Raw genomic sequence first — 19,087 nt, 5'->3', positions numbered from 1 at the left:
ACTGAACAAACAGCACTCCCGACTCTAACACCGTCTAGAGGGCTAATGACGCAACATAGACCCTAAGTTGCCTGATAAAGAATTTTGTTTTGGCCTCTTCTACCATCCATTAAATTTAATGCATGGGCACTCTGTATGTCAGGGGTAGTCTTAGTCCTCAGTTGTTTAAAATTAGGTTGTTTAGAAATATTTTAAATGCACAGAATTAGTTTTTTTAGGTATAATTTTTATTTATTATTATTACGGTATTATTATTATTATTATTATTATTATTATTATTATTATTATTATTACTTTTATACAGTCATTACTTTATTTTTCCATTAACACTAATATCTAGGTAATTGTCATTGTCTCAATGTAACCTGTGCTGTGCTGATCATACTAATTGTACTATTCCTTTAGTTGTGAGATTATATTCATATGTATTAATTCTTTTTTTTTAAGTTAATACTTGTATACTAGAATGTATTTTCATGTTTGTGATTATGTAATCAATCTCTCTTTTTTATTATATTTATTTTTTTTATTTTATTGTTTTTGTTATTATTATTTTTTAAAGTTAATATTTGTATACTGGTACGTATTTTTCTGTATGTGATTTGATCCTGGTTGAGTGGAAGAGAAGGCCTGATGGCCTTAACTCTGCCAGGGAAAATAAAACTATTATTATTATTATTATTATTATTATTATTATTATTATTATTATTATTATGTTCATTCTATTCGTGGTCCACATAATATCAGTATGTGCGTTTGTCAGTCCATCATAAAAAGTCAATAAAGTTTGTATTAGCAATGGTAAACATAATATTTCATCACCATGACATCATCACATACACAATCAGGCTGCAACAGAACTCTGTTCTTAAAGTACTGGGTTTCAAATTACTAATTATTACAAGCATCATTTCCACACTTTATGGCTCAGTAGGATGTCACAGGAGGCCTGTGCCCAACATGGGACATCATGGCTAGCATTCATTCCTGAATATTCATTCAGGATGTCACTGAATTTCCCTAAGCATGTGGTTACTGTTGGTTCACATGAAAGGAAAATATTAAGGAATACAGTATTTTCTTGATAGTCTATTGATGTCGAACTGGAACCTGTAGATTTTTACAGTATGCTATCTCGCAGAACTGCTTTCAACTTTGAGTTCACAGCCCTAGACATTATGTCTGTCTGTATCTTGTCTGTATGTCAGCTGGAAAAAGCCTGTCCGGTATCACTAAGGCCAATGCATTCTGACAGACAGATCACAGCAGGACAAATAGTAATTTGCAGGTCTCGAGCTCTAGATCAGCTAGGTTAAGTGGGGCAAGAAGGAGACAGTGCGTTACAGTGACTTACTGCAACATGATGGAAGGATAAACCCTCTTTTACCACAATCTGTTAGTACAATATTATCTCTTTCATTAACAGGCCTTATGTCACAATTTTAATTAACTTAACACTCCCTTTTAAATCACAGAGCCTACTGAAATGATAAGATCATTACTGAGGTTGTAACTATTTATTTAACCTCCTTTTTAAAGAACAAAGACTATTCATACATGATAAAATTATATTATAATTGTAATTCTTTATTTAATATCCCTTTTACTTATCAGTAACAATAAAATTATACATGGCAGTAATAAAACAATGGTGGAATAACAGTAACAGTACGAGAAAAAATTGGATAATTCGAAGAAAATTTGTCTTTGTGAGCACACACGTATCTCATAGAAGCTGCCCAAGAATGAACCTGATCCTCTTTCAGAAGAGGTAGTGTGGACTTTTTTCTACTGCTGGTGGTGAAATTATTTCATAATGCTTCAACAGTTGATTTTACTTTCGTCATCAGCTGAACAAAAAATGAAGGGGCATGATGGCCTTCGTAATTGTTACAAGTGATTAAATCAACTTGACTTAAATACTATGAAATCATTTCATCACCAGCAACAGATAAGGTCCAAACTACACCACTTCTGAATAAGTCCCCATTATTTATCCCTCATTGAGAACAAGTCTTTGCTGAGGAGCCAACCATTATTTATTGCAATGTGTGGTAGGCATGGGGTTTGGTTTGCTCTCTTGCACTGAATATTTAACAGAAAACCTAGAAAATTAAGTAAATATTAGAGAATGAAGATGATCATCTTGATCCATACCTTCATTAAGGAAACCCAGACCTTGAAAATAGTGAAAATATTCAATTTTTTGTTTTTTACTTCTTATGTTCTCTTATTTCCTCTTTCCAATGGTGTATGAAACATATAATTATACTACTCAATTTTAGAGAGCTAAAAAAATTGTAACACTCCTCCATATGCAGTTGGAATGTAGTGTACTAAAAATTTTGGACAATTTGAAAATGGTGACAATTTTTATTTATTATTTTTCTGCTTTATATTCTTTCAAATTTCCTCTTTCCAACGGTATATGAAACATATGCACTATCCACTTGTAAAGATCTAAAAAAAGAAATTATAACAATTCATAATTCGTCCCTCCTCTGGCAAACTAGCGAAAGTGACAAATTAGCGACCCTGTGCTTAAGGTCTATATTGTAATATTAAATAGCACAATATAGACCTTAAATACAGGGTCGCTTATTTGTCACTTTCGCTAGTTTGCCAGAGGAGGGATGATATGGGATGTACCATACTAAAAATGTTGAAGGTAATTTTCCTTAAGTTTATATTTTCTATACAAAATGCACCTTTTCTCACTTTCTACCCTCCAGAATGATTTCAGACGCTCAGGGAAAATTCATTATAGGACAGTGCATGGCTTAAAATTTAATTAAATTTAAATTTACAGAGGAATTAAATCTAAAAATGTAGTCAAGTTTGTACTATATGAAAAAAATTCATAACTTGGACATTAATTTATATTTTTCTCAAAAGGCCTTGCTAAATTAGAGCTAAAAGTGCCAGGAATAAGCTATAAAAATGCCATTGCTATACTCCCAATAGTTTCTGGGAAGAGATATATTAAAAATCATTAATTTAACATAGGTTAAGATGGGAGGGTTCAGATTCGCTTAAGATTGCAGAAAGGGCTTGTAGGAGATGCTGGAGTATCAAGTCTGTGTCAATGTTTGAGGCAATCATGGCCTGTAAGTAATCTGAATGTTGCCGCCGCAGATTTTCATGAAATTTTATTGAATTAGGTACACTACATAGTACATATCTCCCTTTTTTTCCATTTGCTTTAAAAGTATTATAATATTTTATTAAAATTTAATTTTTTAAGTGAAAAATTAAAAACTCAATCTGAAATTTCCTGTTAGAATGTCAGAATGGATCCATTGATCCATTGTTCAGTATCAATCTACTTTTAGAAAAAAAAAATGAGAATTTAATTTGAAGAATCATTTTGTATTTATTGATTAAATGGAAGTTTTCGACTAAGATAAGGGAGACTTTTTATTTCATGTTTTAGAGCATAAGAATATAGGCTACAAAATTTATTACTACACAATACATATAATAAAAATATACACTAACAACAAAATAAAAGTTCGGAAGAAAGATATATTAATAATGGAGTTTGTCATGGCTGCCCTTTATCACCAAGCCTATTTATTATTTATATGAATGAAATGATACACAAATGGAACCAGGTCTAGTCACCAGAAATTGCCCAAATAAATTCGATGAAGTTAAAGGCCTTACTTTTTGGGGATGAACAAGTAATCATTGTTAATTCAGAAGACGATTTGCAAGGAGAAATATTTTCATTACAGAATATAGCGAAAGATTTTGGGTTGATGTGTACAAAAAAATTCAGAATGGGGCATTTCTAGGGCAGCTCTCAATAAGAAGTAAAATAGTAATTAACAACAAATGTTTAGAACAAGTAAAATGTTAATAAGTACCTTGGATGTGATATATCATATGAAAATGAGAGGAAAAATAAATACAGACACAAGAAAATCATGAAGTTCACACGGATTTTGGTAATACTGAATAATACTCTAAATTCTAATTTATTAATTTAATACAGAAATTCTCTGGAGTCAGAATATATAATACTTTAGCCCTTCCTATACTTTTATATGGCAGTCAAATTTGGACTCTCAAACAAAAGGAGAAACAAAGTTTAAAAACAGTTAAAATGAAATTTTTCAGAAGAACAGCAGTATATACCCTCTTGGATTTAAAAAAGGAACAAAGACATTCTAGAGGAATTTAAGGTTGAATCTATTGAAAATAAAATTAAAATTACAAATGTAATTGGCTACACAATGTCTCTAGAATGGATATCACCCCAGATCACATATCAGATTGGCCATTCCCATGTTATGAAATGGTAAGATATAAAAGAGAACAACCACCAGAATCTCCACTGTCGACAATTAATTTTTTGGTAACAACGCTAGATGAAAATACTGCTGCCAGCTATTACTCCATGCATTTCCATCAGGGTCATAATGTGACTTCTTTTGCATCGGTAGATGGCAGCACAGTGAAATTGATGAAAGTTGTTGTCTTGAAAGTGCATTGAGAAAGATGATAATGATGATAATGATGATGATTATTCAAAGTGTATGTTTTCATAATAATTTTCACTTTTCTGCAATTCTTTATTGTAGGTGGAATGTCTGTATTATGACTTGGGCCTGCCCTACCGTGATGCTACAGATGATCAAGTTACTATTGACGCAGCACATGCCATCTTAAAACACAATGTGGGCATCAAGTGCGCTACAATTACTCCTGATGAGGCCCGAGTGGAAGGTAAATATTTGATGTTCTAGCAGAAAGTAATACCACTAATGTACAGGAGACATGTTCAGTCATCACAGACTGTACTCATAAAATATGTAAAGAATAGTAAACAATATGATACGCAATATAGTGTTTAAATTTATAAGTTGTTATATCTTCTCAAAATTAGAGAACTGGGTAATTGTAAAAATACCAAAATTTATTTCTCAACTATTAAGAAATCGTTAAGAGCTTTGTTACTTTTCCACCATATACTGGGAAGCAAGAAAGAGAATAACTTCACTGTTAACTCTTCAGCATAATATACTTATAGTATATACATACACACAGACACACACACACACACACACACACACACACACACACACACACACACACACACACACACACACACAGTAGTTAATAACATAGAAAAGGTATTGTGATACTGCAAAAAAAGAAAAATTAGTTAAAATATGTTTACGAAATACATACTTCCATAATTCCTTATTCTTTGGCATGCCATTTGTTCATCCTTCCACCCATCTGTTACTCTGTTTAGGTCTAGTAACTATAGCGTTTCTGGAGACTTTGTACGTGTTTCTGTACCAAGTTCACCTGGAAGTTACGCATATGACATATAGTTTCATTTCCAAAAATAACGTGAAATCACTTTAATAATTTTGCGACATAGGTAATTTAGGCCTATCAAAAATTCTTTTTTTCTTCTTCATTCAGACTTAAAACAAGTTTTTTTCCTATGCATTTTTTTTTTTAGTATTGTACAGATTTTTTAAAATCTAAATTAGGATTTTGTAATTTTTTTAAGAAGAAAAAGAGACAATTAGGATTGATTAGATCTTTTCCTCTACATTAGATTATAAAATTCTCGTATTCTTCCCAAAGAAACAAGAAACATATAAGGATTGGAATTTTGAGACTCTCAGAATATAAACCTAAGAAATCAGAACTTGAACATCATGCTTACAAGCCACAGAGAATTTTTGCTGCTGATTAAATATGATATGCCACATTTTTCTGTTATCTTACAGTGTTCATAAACTATGTTTGCGTATAATTTTATACATATATTTTTTGTTAATATGTACAGTACGTACCTATTTCAATTGTGGCTTTACAGTGATCTTTTCACTGTACACCTTCCTGTCTTCGCATGCTCTCGGCATTTGTTTAGTCTTTTAAAATGAATGACTGTATTTAAAATTTATAACAATTATAAAAATACATATTTAGTCGTTTCATTCTTAGAGCCCCTTCAGATGAGGCCACTAAAAGGGTGCTTCCCATCGCGATATCAGGAATTAAATTGTAAGTTTCAGACAGGGCCACAGCAACACCACTATTTTAGTGGCACATGAGTGGCACATCTGTGACACTGCTAACAAATGTCTGTTGGGCCCCCAATTCCTTACACTGCGACAGCAGTATACAGCCTATTGGGCCACAGTGTCTTTTTTTTTAATTTCATTGGTAATTCAGCTAGAAGCTCTTGAAATAATTTCTTAAACATTATAAAATACGGGAGGAAAGAAAAAAACGTTTTATAGCCCTGATGTAAAACATCAAATAAAGTGTGAAATAGTCCTCAATTCAGTCTTTCCAAAACTAATAGATGGACTTAGATGCTTCTTCTATTTCTTTGTCTGTTCTTTCTCCGTATGAGAGGAGTCACCAAAAGTATATCTCCATCTCTCTCCATGTTCACTGGAAGACTGAAAATTTCTTTACAAAACTCTAGTGCATTGGTTTTCAAAGTGGGATCTGAGGACTCCTGGGGACCCCCGAAGCTCATTCTGGGAGTCAGCGAATTTTCTGGATGGAGAAAGTATGTGACAATGATGTAAGAAGGCAGGTCGATACAACTTGTAAATTTATTCAAAATTGTTGTTCGTGTGTTATTAAACAGTGTAAGACTGTAAGAATATTTTGTTTGATAATAATGTCTCAACTGCATTGGCCGTTGTTGGTATGTACAACTTATAAATTCGTTCAATTGTTGTTGACAGCCTTCATATGTTTCCATATTAAAGTTAATAAACAATGTAAGACTGTAAGTTTAAACACAATAACCACAAACATTTTATAAGTTTTGTCTCTAATGGATGGCTGACTTAAACGTCACCATAATACAGTACAGATGAAGATCAACTCAGATTATTTTCCAGTTCCTAATTCTAACAATATAACAATATGTGGCTTCAAGTTCCCTTCATCAGCATGGAGACTCTCAATCTCACTGAAGAGGAGGAAGAAGATGAGCTTGTTGAGTTACTGTATGGCACTACTTGGAAGAACGTTTCAGTGAATGTCAGCCTTTTGATTTTTGGTTGAAAGTTTATGCAGAACATAAAGAATGCTCACAACTTTGAAACATTGAATGCTGTTTCCTACAACTTACTTGTGTGAGCAAGAATTTCTACAAAACTGTTAAAAGAAACCGAGTAAATGCGACGATAGGCTTGAGATTAAAGATAACCAACATTGATCCTACATGTAAAGACATTTTAAGCACAAAAGAAATTTCAGTATTCTTACCAAATAGGAAAACTTGCAAAAATACACATGATTTTTTTTTGCAGTACATGAATATTGTACAAAGAACGTATTGAAAGTAGAGTATAGTTCTTCTTTACATTTTTTTTTATAAACTCTGCTGTGACATACTAATGAAGGCCATCTACTTTTTTCAGAACAGCATTATAATTATTTCTTACACTTTAATTCATATATATCATTAACATTGATTCTATTTTGGAAAATATAACAAATATCACTACTCATATTCACTTAATATTTACCCTAAAATCTAACTACCTATCAATCCATTGATGACATTCAAGAGGTCTGTGAAAACTCTGATTTATGGAAAGGAGGTCCAAAGTACTAATAAGTTTGAGAACCACTGATTTAGTGAATTAAGCAGCGCTTCAAACACACGTTCGCAGCGCTTCAGATGTCCGTTCACAGTGCTTTTAACATCCATTTGCAATGTTTCCAATGTTCGCTCGTGTCACCAACAAGCCACTAGTGGCACTGCTAAGTGGCCTCGTCTGAAGACACCCTTAAAGTGAAGTTTTTAATTTCTTATATATTTATTGCACTATAATAATAATTATCATAATCATTGTCATTATCCTTTTACAGATTTTTTTTTACATCTTTTGGTGGGTCTTCTTGAATTTTTTCTCTTTTGGTTGTTAATTCAGCATTAATATGAGTATTCTTCCAGTACCGATTTTTACAATATGACGTAAATACCAGATTCACGACGTAAATACCAGATCACTTATCTGTGGCACGCTAAGTATACCTCTTCATAGAACATCTTGTTATTCATCATCTTTTACAATATCCACCTCGCGTCAATGGAATTCCTTGTCACAAAGTATTAGGGGCTGCAAGACAATAAACACCTTTAAGAACAGCTTAAAAGATAACCTTATTAGCATTTCACTCCAATCATACTGATTTAAACTATCACTGACTACATTGTTACTTTTTTCTTTAGACATCATCCTGATTGTGCTGTATTTTAATTGTCTCGTAATAATCTCTTTCTATTATCTAATATTATTTGAAATATATTAACATTCTATGTATTTTAGTTTAATTCTGCTACACAGTTTATTTCAGTGTTTAATTAATAGTTCATAGTATTTTGTTGTTTAATTCGTAAATAACTTTTGTATACATGTAACTCTCATCTAAATCAAATTGTTGGATTCTTTGTAAGTTCATGCATATGTATATACACTTTTTGCTGGTTGAGTGGAAGAGAAGGCCTTACGGCCTTAACTCTGCCAGCTAAAATAAATCATTATTATTATTATTATTATTATTATTATTATTATTATTATTATATTATTATTATTATTATTTTTCCAATTTTGCCGAAAGTTACAAATTGGAGTTGTTTCTAATTCCCTTTTCATTATGTCGATCAATTCTACATTTTACTCATGCTCAGAAAGAGTATAGCCCGAAGTTTGCTTTATGAATCTCAGCACTTATCAATCAGCTTTGATTAATTTTGCATGTAGTCCGTGACTCACTGTCAACAGTAAGAGTGTACCTATATTATAATACTATTATAAACATAAAACTCCGCCTCCTAGACAACCATTCCTAAAAGTAGATCTTTTATTGCTGGGCAAATGTGTTAAAAATTGGCTATTACCGATATGTGATAGTGTACAAAAAGTAACAATACTGACTTTCAACTGTTGTGCTGATTGTCAGTTGTTTCTCTACCAGATGTCAGAAGGTAGCAATCTCAATCGATCAATAAAGCAGTTAAAACAATATTGCAGGCCTACTTTTAAAAATGATTGGCTTTGGTTGGGAAAAGTATACAAATTAAATAAATTTCTTCAACAACTATATGAAACAATTAATCAAATGTAATTTTACAAATTGAGGGCACCCATGTTGAAAACTGGATCCAATGCTTTACCATTGAGCTACAACACGTCTTACAATAAGCACAGTGGAGAAGTCGTCAGAAATGTGTTTTTAATAGCACTAATGGCTATCTAAAAAGTAGAGTATGAAACATGTGTTAAAGTTATTCTATTTTGCTCGTGGATTTGCTTCACTCAGTCTGCAGCCTCGTTTCGCAAACATCCCTACTCACAAAATAAAATGTCATTTTTAACATTTGTGTCATAAATTACTGTTTTCACTACTATGAGATCCTTAATATAACAAGAATCTATTTACAGCTAACAGAAATTGCTGCTTTAACATTATAGAATGCTAGATTGTGTAATATTTCTTCTGTGCAGAGTTCAAACTTAAGAAGATGTGGCTGAGTCCTAATGGTACCATCCGAAACATTCTGGGTGGTACAGTGTTCAGGGAACCAATTATCTGTAAGACCATCCCCAGACTAGTCCCTGGCTGGTCAAAGCCTATCATCATCGGACGTCATGCATTTGGTGATCAGTACAAAGCAACTGACATCGTCGTGCCCGGCCCAGGAAAGGTATGAAATTTATATTACTAGTATTTTTTAAATATTTGACATAATTGTGTGTCTAATTTAAATATAATTTGCTTTTATGATACATTAAGAATATATTAGGGTTATAATATGAAAATCTCTCAAAATAAAACCAAAACAGTCAAGTCAGGGAACATGTTTCGAACTTTGTTTGTAGAATGTGGCATTGCTTACACTCGGTATGAAGACATTGAAAATGAGTTAAATTTAAATTACGTAGTATGTGGCAGTATTCACAGAACCGAACATTAAGAAAAAAGCATTGAAAGATATACAGTGTGAGACAAGGTAGACACTTATCTGTTCCTTCGATTACTGCACCATTCAACATTGACTAGAGAGTGACCATTCTCGGACCTTTCTCATACAATATGCAACCAATATATTTCCTAACTGCACTTGTATTTAACATACATCCGCGTGTCACTGAAGATCATTGCTTCCATGCCTGTTGAGTCAGTCTATCAAACAACATTAGATTGTCTTTAAGAACCGAGCTTCTACACGTGATTTTGTGCAAACATTTCAAAGACCTGTTGCTATTTTTCCTGCAATCTCTCCATACACATCTTAATGCTAGTCTTCTTCTCTGCCTTTTAAGTTATGCATTTAGTATAGATTCCAGACGTTTCCCTGGTTCTAGATAACTTCTTCATATCCTTGTCCTGTGTGTTGCCTAAATTCAGAGTAGTCCGGAAACTTATTGATTGCCCCTTGTAGCTTAATCCCAGGCTTGTGAGGTTAATTTGGTGTTTTCTTATTCTTCGACTACAGCATACTTTTATTTTCTGCTGGAGAGTAAACATTCGTTGAAATCATATTTAATCTGTTGCAGAGAAAATAGCAGAATCAAAACGAAAAGAAATTGAGTGTGCATAGTTTTACATGCTGCATATATTTACATTGAACTGCATGTGTGTGGTGCGAGAAATGGAACTCGGAAAACAAGGGAAATACAAAGACAACAATGGGCAAGATTAGGAGAACAAGGGAAGCACAAAGACAAGGGAATGATTGCATTTTTACTTGATGGTCAATTCCAAAGTAATCCCCTCACATACTTAGTGGGGAGAAAGACGCAGTTATACGTCAAAATATTTCATTCATATTCATCTTAAAGCATTGTTGGCAGTGGTGTCCTCTGTGGACAACATATAAGCGACAATAACGAAAGAATATCCAAAATCTCTTTCTGGACCTCTATTTGCAATATTTTGCACTCTTTCTATGTCCTGTATAGTGTCCAGATTCTTGTGATGCACTTTTTGTTTTAAGTTTCCTCATGGAAAATGGTGCCAATATGTTATTCATTTAATGGTCCGAAGTTATTGCCTCATAATGAAATATTGGGACAATGATTCAATGAGCACGAAGTGCTCACCACATCCACCACATCGCCACTTTCTGATCAAGCAATGGAATTTCATTCATCTGCCTGGAGTTTCAGTTGCCGAAAATCTTGAATATTGAGAATGTACACCACGACTTATGAAACCATACCTCATCATTCATGAAAATGAGCGATGACTGAAACATTCACTTACGAGAGTTAACTCTTGCATTAAAATGGTGAACGATCAGAAACTTTAGTAAATTGATAGGAGAAGTGTTCATTTACATATGTCTGTTTTGTTTTTAAGTATTTCAGAAAATTCTGTTAATTTTTGTTCTTTAGTCCAGAGCCAATGTGCTGTATTTGAATGCAATAAAGATGGGTTTCTTATTTTTTTAAATATATTTTTTTTTTATTTATTTATTATTTATTTATTTTTATTTTTTTTGCGCAAAGAATTCATGTTTCCTGGTCTAAATAATCGAAAATCTTAAGTTTTTGGTCCATGACAATTCAGTTTATTGTAATGAAGATAAGTTATTTCTTCAATTTGTGCCCTTGACCAAAAAACAGAAATTAACAGAATATTCTGTATTATTTAAGGGAAAATTGACATAACATGAACACATTATCAGCATCATCATCAGCTTCTTCTTCTTCTTCTTCTTCTTCTTCTTCTTCTTCTTCTTCTTCTTCTTCCTAACAGGTGATAGATAGTCCTAGAAGGACTGTTCCAGTCTACCAAAGTTTTCCCGCCATCTCTTCACAGGGCGACTCAATGATCTTTTCCCTGTTGGTCTGTACTTCAAGATCACTCGAGGAGTCCTTGTTCTAGGCCTATGCTTGACATGGTGAAGCCAGTTGTCTTGATATTGATGAATATACTGCGGTACAGGTTTCATTCTCAGTTCTTGTAGGATGTCTTCATTTCTTTTATGATCCCATTTAGTGTATCCTGCTGTTCGGCACATAAACTTAATTTCACTAATAGTAATTCTATTTTCATCGCCTTTTCTTAAGGTCCAAGCTTCGCGCTTAACAGAGGACAGGTCTTGCTAAGGTCTTGTACAGACGAGTGCAGGTATGTTTCTGAACTAAAGAAGGTTTCATTATACTGTTGATAATAACTACAGATTTATTGAATTTAAAAATGTTTTGTGTGGTATCTAGATGAGATAGAAAGGAATTCATTAACCCTTTCTAAAATGTTACCATTTATACAAATTTTGTTTCGTACAGGTTCTTTGTTGTAGAATCCTATTATTTTTTTTTCCTTGGATATTTCCATGTGATATTTATCAGCTATTAATTTTAAACTATAGACTCATCATTGTAAATCATCTTCTGAAGTGACTAGCAAAACCAAATCGTCTGCAAAAGTCAGTATGTCCAGACACAAATTTCGATTTATAGTTATATGACTATGTCCTGAGTTTCTAAATTCCCGTATTATTGCGTTCATATAAATATTGAATAAGAGGGGTGAGAGAGGACATCCTTGTTTGACACCGGTAAAAATTTCCAACCAATCAGACATTTTCTTATCAATTTTGGCGAATGAAAGTTTCTCTATATAGATTAAAAATATTTTCAATTATTTGTTGTGGAATATTATCACATACTAGTATTTCTATAAGTTTGTTGCGGTTTACATGATCAAAAGCTTTCTTGAGATCAATAAATGCAATTATGTGTTTCTATATTAAATTGCCGATGTTTCTCTATCAAAAGTTTCATTGCGAAGTATCCATCCAACACAGCATGATCTCCCTTTCCTAAACATGAACACATATCCTATCAATTTACCAACTTTGGTTATACAACACTCATAATTGCATTTTCTTTAGCTCATAATAGTTTTATGAAAAGGTGCGTTGTTTCTAGGTGGAACTGGTATTCACGCCTCATAGTGGACCAAAGGAAAGGATGGAGGTTTATGACTTCAGGGGACCCGGTGTGTCCATTGGTATGTTCAATACCGACGAATCAATTGAAGCTTTTGCACACTCAAGTTTACAGGTAAGTAAGAATAATCGAATACTCAGACATTATACTATAAAAAGAAAAGGCAAAATCCTAGGAGGGACTTCGAAAGTTCTATTTGTCCAAAACCATTCATTTATCGTGTTCCAGTACTTATAACATTGAAACAACATTATAACAATTTTCTGGTTCATACCTTGCCAAAAGCGATGAATTTGAAGAATAATAACAATCCTTAGCATGGAAATTAAATTTCAGATGTCCAATATGTAAATATACAGCATTTAGAATAATTCTGTTCCTAAATAGGATTCCAGACACAAAATACACTGTTCATTTCTATCCCATGTTGAAATTCAATTCTACTGATATCAACTTATGATATGAGGTAACGACTTCCACCTTACATGTCTTGTGACTCAGTAACAGCATAATTTTTTACATTGCCAGGTTAACAGAGCATTGGCAGGTCTTAGCTGATTATGTCCAGAAGGAATGGCAATAATCTATCAACTACCAGTAACTTAAAAACAGCATAATTATGTAGGCCTATGCATCTTATATATTAAATGTGCACTATTGATGTATGTACAGTAGTGGCAAAAAAACCGGACCGACTCTTGTAGCTGATTTCAGAGCCTTGTTCACTCCAGTGCACGATAGACTGGTAACTAAGACTTTCGTGGTTCGAATCCTGCCTGGGAAGGAAACTTTTTTTTGTTCCTTATTCATATTTATTCCCAATACTTTTCGATTGCTGGTAAAATTCATGTTCTGCGAATAATAAGTTAATTAATAGTAAAATATCGCTACAATCGAAAAGTACTGGGAATAAATTTGAATAAGGAACAAAAAAAGTTTCCTTCCCAGGCAGGATTCGAACCACGAAAGTCTTAGTTACCAGTCTATCGTGCTCTGGAGTGAACTCAGCTATAAGGGTCAGTCCGGTTTTTTTTACCATTACTGTAGCCTACATAAAATATTCAACTTTAAAAAAATGTAGATACAAGTTGTGTAGGATATTCCCCGTCATTAATATTCCAAACGACTGCAGTTTGTAATTAAATCAAAACTTCAAACAGTTGGATCCAACCTGGGTAAAGTTAATAGGAGATGGAGTAGATGTTTATTAGATAGAAGTCGTCATCAACCATTTGATTTTGACATTTGTGTTCATTCCAACTGCTCAGAATTGTTCTCGTCATGTTTAATTGTGTCTGCTTAATCTTTTTCATTCCTCAGGTCTATAATTCATTGCAATTTTAGCTGTACTTAACTCTTCCATATTTTCAAAATGTTCCCTTCAATTTCCTTTGTATGAATGTATAATTTCATTGACATTTTCGACGTTTAGTTATTTCTATTATCTTCATTATACTTTCTAAGAAATGTTATCTCTGCGTTTTAAATTCTCCTCGAATCATTCTTGTGTCCGTGATTCGCAGGCATGTAGCAAAATGGATAGAACCATTATTTTGTATAGTATATCGTAATGATTGCTTTTATTTTTTATGTTTTCTGCAATGTCCTTGTAGCGTTTCACAGAAGAAACTGAATTTATTCATATTGAAACCTAGAAACCTAGATGTTTGAAATAATAGCTTGTTTTTGCTATTATTTTGACATTTATTGCTGTTTTAGCTCTTACTAATTCTTTACCTAGGAAGGCCATTACTTTTGTTTTGTCTGTGGAAATTGCCACACTATATTTTTTTTTCATTGTGATTATAATACTTTTAGTTGAATTTCGTTTCCAGATCATCCAATAATATTTCTTTGATCATTATTCGAAAAATAAGGCTAAGTCTACTACACCAGTTATTCTGTCATGTTTTAGGTTATTGACAATATGGTGTTGTTGTTGTTGTTGTTGCTGCTGCTGCTGCTGCTGCTGCTGCTGTTGTTGTTGTTTTCTAATGCCAGGCGTTTGACAATAAAGTCATTTGACCTCTTGCACTCCAATATTTTTCGAAGATATTATCATGGTCAGCCACTGAAGCACAGATTTTGAGATCTTCCGAATCCATTTCTTGGTTTGAGTTGCACAATGGGCAGTTAGGGGACTGATATATTCCAATTCTATGCAGGTGTTTGGCCAAACAATTATGGCCTGTTGCCAATCTAAATGCAGCTACAGACGATTTTCGTGGTAAATCGGGAATTAACTGTGGATCATGATGCAGAGAGCTCCATTTTTTCCCTTGAGATTGTGTTATCAAATTTTGTTTGTTAAAGTCTAAGTATATAGATTTAATAAATCTTTTCACAGAGTAATACGTAGATTAGTAACAGGTCTGTAAGTAGCAGTGCTGCCCTTCTTTGCTAAAGCATTCGCATTCTCGTTTTCCAGGATTCCACAATGAGATGGTCTCCATTGGAATACAATTCTTTTATTGAGTGATATTAATTGAGAGAGCATTTTAGTTATTTCTGCCATTTGAGATGAAGGTGTGTGTTTAGAGATTATAAGTTAGATCAAGGGGATTATTAGATGAGTTACAGGCACTGTAGATTTTGAAATGTTGTTGATTTTTCCATACTTCAATTCTTATTAGTCATAATTTATCTTGATTATCCATTTTTTTATGATTTGGAAATTTGTAATTAATTTCTTTGATATACCTGCGAGAATTCTACTACTGATCTGTCTATCTTTCGGTAACAGTTTCATACTGAAATCTTTAAAATCAAAATATTTTAATTGGTCAGCATTAAGGTTTGCTTCTTGAATAAGGAAGATATCTACATTAGTATCTGAGAGTATATTGGCTAGTTCAGTCTTCTTAGCTGATGTTATACCGCCAACATTCCATTGTAAGATGTTTAGTTGATTCTGTACCATTAAAGTAGTCCCTGCCTGGAGATCCGATTGGGGGACTATTTTACCTCCAGATAATTTTACCTTAATGGTACTCATTTCATATTGGAGTGAAAATGGCAAGTTGTAGCCGATTTAAGTGAACACCATATTTTAACGTTTTGGTGGCTACTTAATTCACACACAACCCCCGGAATGTCTGGAGGACCACACAATGAAGATAATAGAAATAATTAATATAATAACTATCATCATCAATAACTTCAAGGTTTAGGCCGATGGCCTGTTCCGCCTCCAGAATTTTATCCATCAAACTGGTCTCTCCAACGTCTCTTTGGTCTTCCCACTCGTCTTCTTCGTGTAGTAACTAATATAATATAAATAATATTGGAGACAGTAGACATCCTTGCCTGACTTGATTGTTCTCTGCTGATTGTTTTCCAACAACAGTTGTTATAATGGTACCTTTATTTTATCGCTTATGAAGCTGTGTACAGCTCTTATTAAATGGTTTGATATAAGCCTTTTTTTTTTTTTTTTTTTTTCACAAAAGTGATTTACATACCTTGCCGAAAGCTTTTGCTTAAATAAATAATGGGAAACATGTTGGTAAGTTAAATTCTATTCTTTTCTTCATTAAATGAAACACAATCTTCATTAACTGAGACAGTATAAAAACACAATCATAATATCATTGATCTTTCCTAAAACCATGTTGGGTGTTAAGCAAAGATGTTTCTATACTAATATTATTCTTGCATACACTGTAACTTATAGCAAGAGTTAAGGATTATTATGCAGTGGTTGTTTTTATGTTGTCAGCTGCCTTATTATCGTTACTTTTCATCAATTAAGAGAATTTTTATTCCAGTCTTAACGTATCAGTTTTATTCTATTTTTCTCAGTTATGTTTTTATTTATTTTCACATATTTTATATGTCAAATTTCTAGTGGAATGTGGGTTTTTTATAGTACCTCCACCCAAGTTCTACCATTACTTATGCTTTCACATTCCATTGATGAGTTGCCTTCAAAACAACTTTCACTCCTCTGCAGCTGAAAGTGTGTGCAATGAAATAAAGAATTCTTACCTATATATAAAAAATGTCTATGATTATTTCAATTGTTTTTATATGCAGGATTATAACTATTTCATTATGTTATTATAGCATTACAAGTGAACACTCCATTGATTAAAAAAAATGGTTTTCCACATATTATATTTAATGCAAAAAAGGATATTTATGAATGTCACAAAATAATTCATTTTTCGATTGACTGCATGTATCTATACTCTTTCAGTTCATGTTGCACAACTTTACACAGAATTATTCTTAGTAGAAATTGTGTGAAGGGTAGTACCATATTTTTAAAAACTAACAAACATGACATACTAATTTAAATCCAAAGTGAATTAAAGAAATTGTTTTAATACACATAGAACACAAACAATAACCAAAAACATCACCAATAACGTCTATAAGCAATTAAGTGTTTTCTGACACAGTGAGAACCCAACTTGTCATTTATAACTACATATGCTTATGGTATATTGGCACAGTTATACGTGCATGTACGATCTGCCAATATACTATTCTGGACTATAGAGATATTCCAATCAAGAATCACGCTTATTGTATTTATATCATTCTATAGGCTTTTCTTTGGTGGTGGAGGGGGGGCGGAAATATTAAAAATGAGAAGTCATTTCAGTGCTCTATGAACTTTTAAGTTGAAATCTTGGAAAATGTATTGTAACTCATTCTTGTGTACGTATAAAATGTAGGGAACATTTCTATTCTAATTATAATTTCAGATGCGAGGAATTATCTGTCTGTACATTAATTAAAAATGTCAATTAAAATTCTTAGTCAATATAGTGGTTCTTTATTGTTCTAAATAGGCTACACTTTTAACACTTATATATCACTGATTAAAGGTAAATCCTAAATATTAACACGATAAAGAAGTTTGCAATTTAATCAGTGAAATTCTTGTTTTATGTACATTTCTATGGAAAATTTTTCAATAAAAGTAGAAATTTTTTTTAAACTTCTATCTTTAAGATTTTGAACTTAATCTACAACAATGAACACTGAACTGTGTTTCAGTTGGCTTTTCAAAAGAAATGGCCTCTCTATCTTTCAACCAAGAACACTGTTCTCAAGAAATATGATGGCCGTTTCAAGGACATCTTCCAAGAGATTTATGAGAGGTCAGTATAAAAATGTTCTATTATGAGGACAGTACCTTCATATTTAAAGTGGTGTATGCTAAATAGCATTTTAAAGACATGTGAGATGAACGATCCCAAAACTAGCTGCTGTAGGAACTGAACAAATCAAAGCTTATGGCATCAGTTTAGAGTAATCCCCAGTAATCAAACACATGGAATAACATTAAATTTGTGCTAGTTAATTTTAGAAATCAAATTACAAGAAATAATACAGAAATTGGAATTGAGAGCGAGAGAGATTTTTTTTTTAATTAGTAAATAGATAATTCTATAGTGCGGGGTAAGAAGAACGTAGTCAGAAATTGGTGGTTTTGAGTTATGGCCTACATGTGAATATAAAAAATATACTTCTTCAGATAGTATAAAGGACGTAATATGTCTATTCTCTTCCATAATGATGTAGAGAGTCATATTTCCTGCCTATCATAATAATATTTGTCCTCATTTCACATTTGCTTTTGCTCTACTGAAAACTTGCAGTTTATGACATGCTCTTTTTACCGCACACCATGGAATGTAGCTCTGTGATTTTTTGTTGAATGAATGAATAAATGAATATATTTGTCATTAAGCAATAAATTTTTGTTGAGGTGGCATTTCATCTCCCCATTTTACAATATCTCTCGTACAAGTCATTAATTGTTTTAATTTATTATTACATTCCACTCTGTCTTTTCTTGTTCGTCATCATTTCTTCCACTAACCTTTTTCTCTCCCAAAATATTATACTTATAACTCTCTATCGCTCTCCTCTATGGCACATTTCCTCTCTCTTCATATCTCTATCTATTTGCACTTTTAGACCTCACTGCTAATTTTTTCATATTTATACTTTATTTTAGGACCTAATTTTCTTTTCTCTTGATTTATTTCTCCCCTCTTATATCATACTGATTTTCCCCTTGTTTTCCCCTCTATCTTCATCACTGCTTCCTGCTCTATCACATACCTCCATCAGCCTACTTTTCGACAGTCTCGATTTGGTTCTTAGTT

The 19,087-nt window shown here is 32.7% G+C and overlaps 1 protein-coding gene across 1 annotated transcript in view; it reads left to right on the top strand.

Annotated features, from left to right (window-relative positions):
- LOC138704994 (isocitrate dehydrogenase [NADP] cytoplasmic-like) overlaps positions 1 to 19,087 on the top strand; it is a 216,327-nt gene that overhangs the window by 177,890 nt on the left and 19,350 nt on the right. The window contains exons 3-6 of the mRNA XM_069833511.1: positions 4,587 to 4,731; positions 9,507 to 9,706; positions 12,942 to 13,076; positions 17,970 to 18,073. Of these exons, the coding sequence (XP_069689612.1) occupies positions 4,587 to 4,731; positions 9,507 to 9,706; positions 12,942 to 13,076; positions 17,970 to 18,073 (584 nt within the window). The remainder of the gene's footprint in view (positions 1 to 4,586; positions 4,732 to 9,506; positions 9,707 to 12,941; positions 13,077 to 17,969; positions 18,074 to 19,087) is intronic.

The sequence above is a fragment of the Periplaneta americana genome, chromosome 8 (assembly GCF_040183065.1).
Source record: "Periplaneta americana isolate PAMFEO1 chromosome 8, P.americana_PAMFEO1_priV1, whole genome shotgun sequence".
Lineage (NCBI taxonomy): Eukaryota > Metazoa > Arthropoda > Insecta > Blattodea > Blattidae > Periplaneta > Periplaneta americana.
This window is presented reverse-complemented; position numbering and strand designations above follow the sequence as displayed.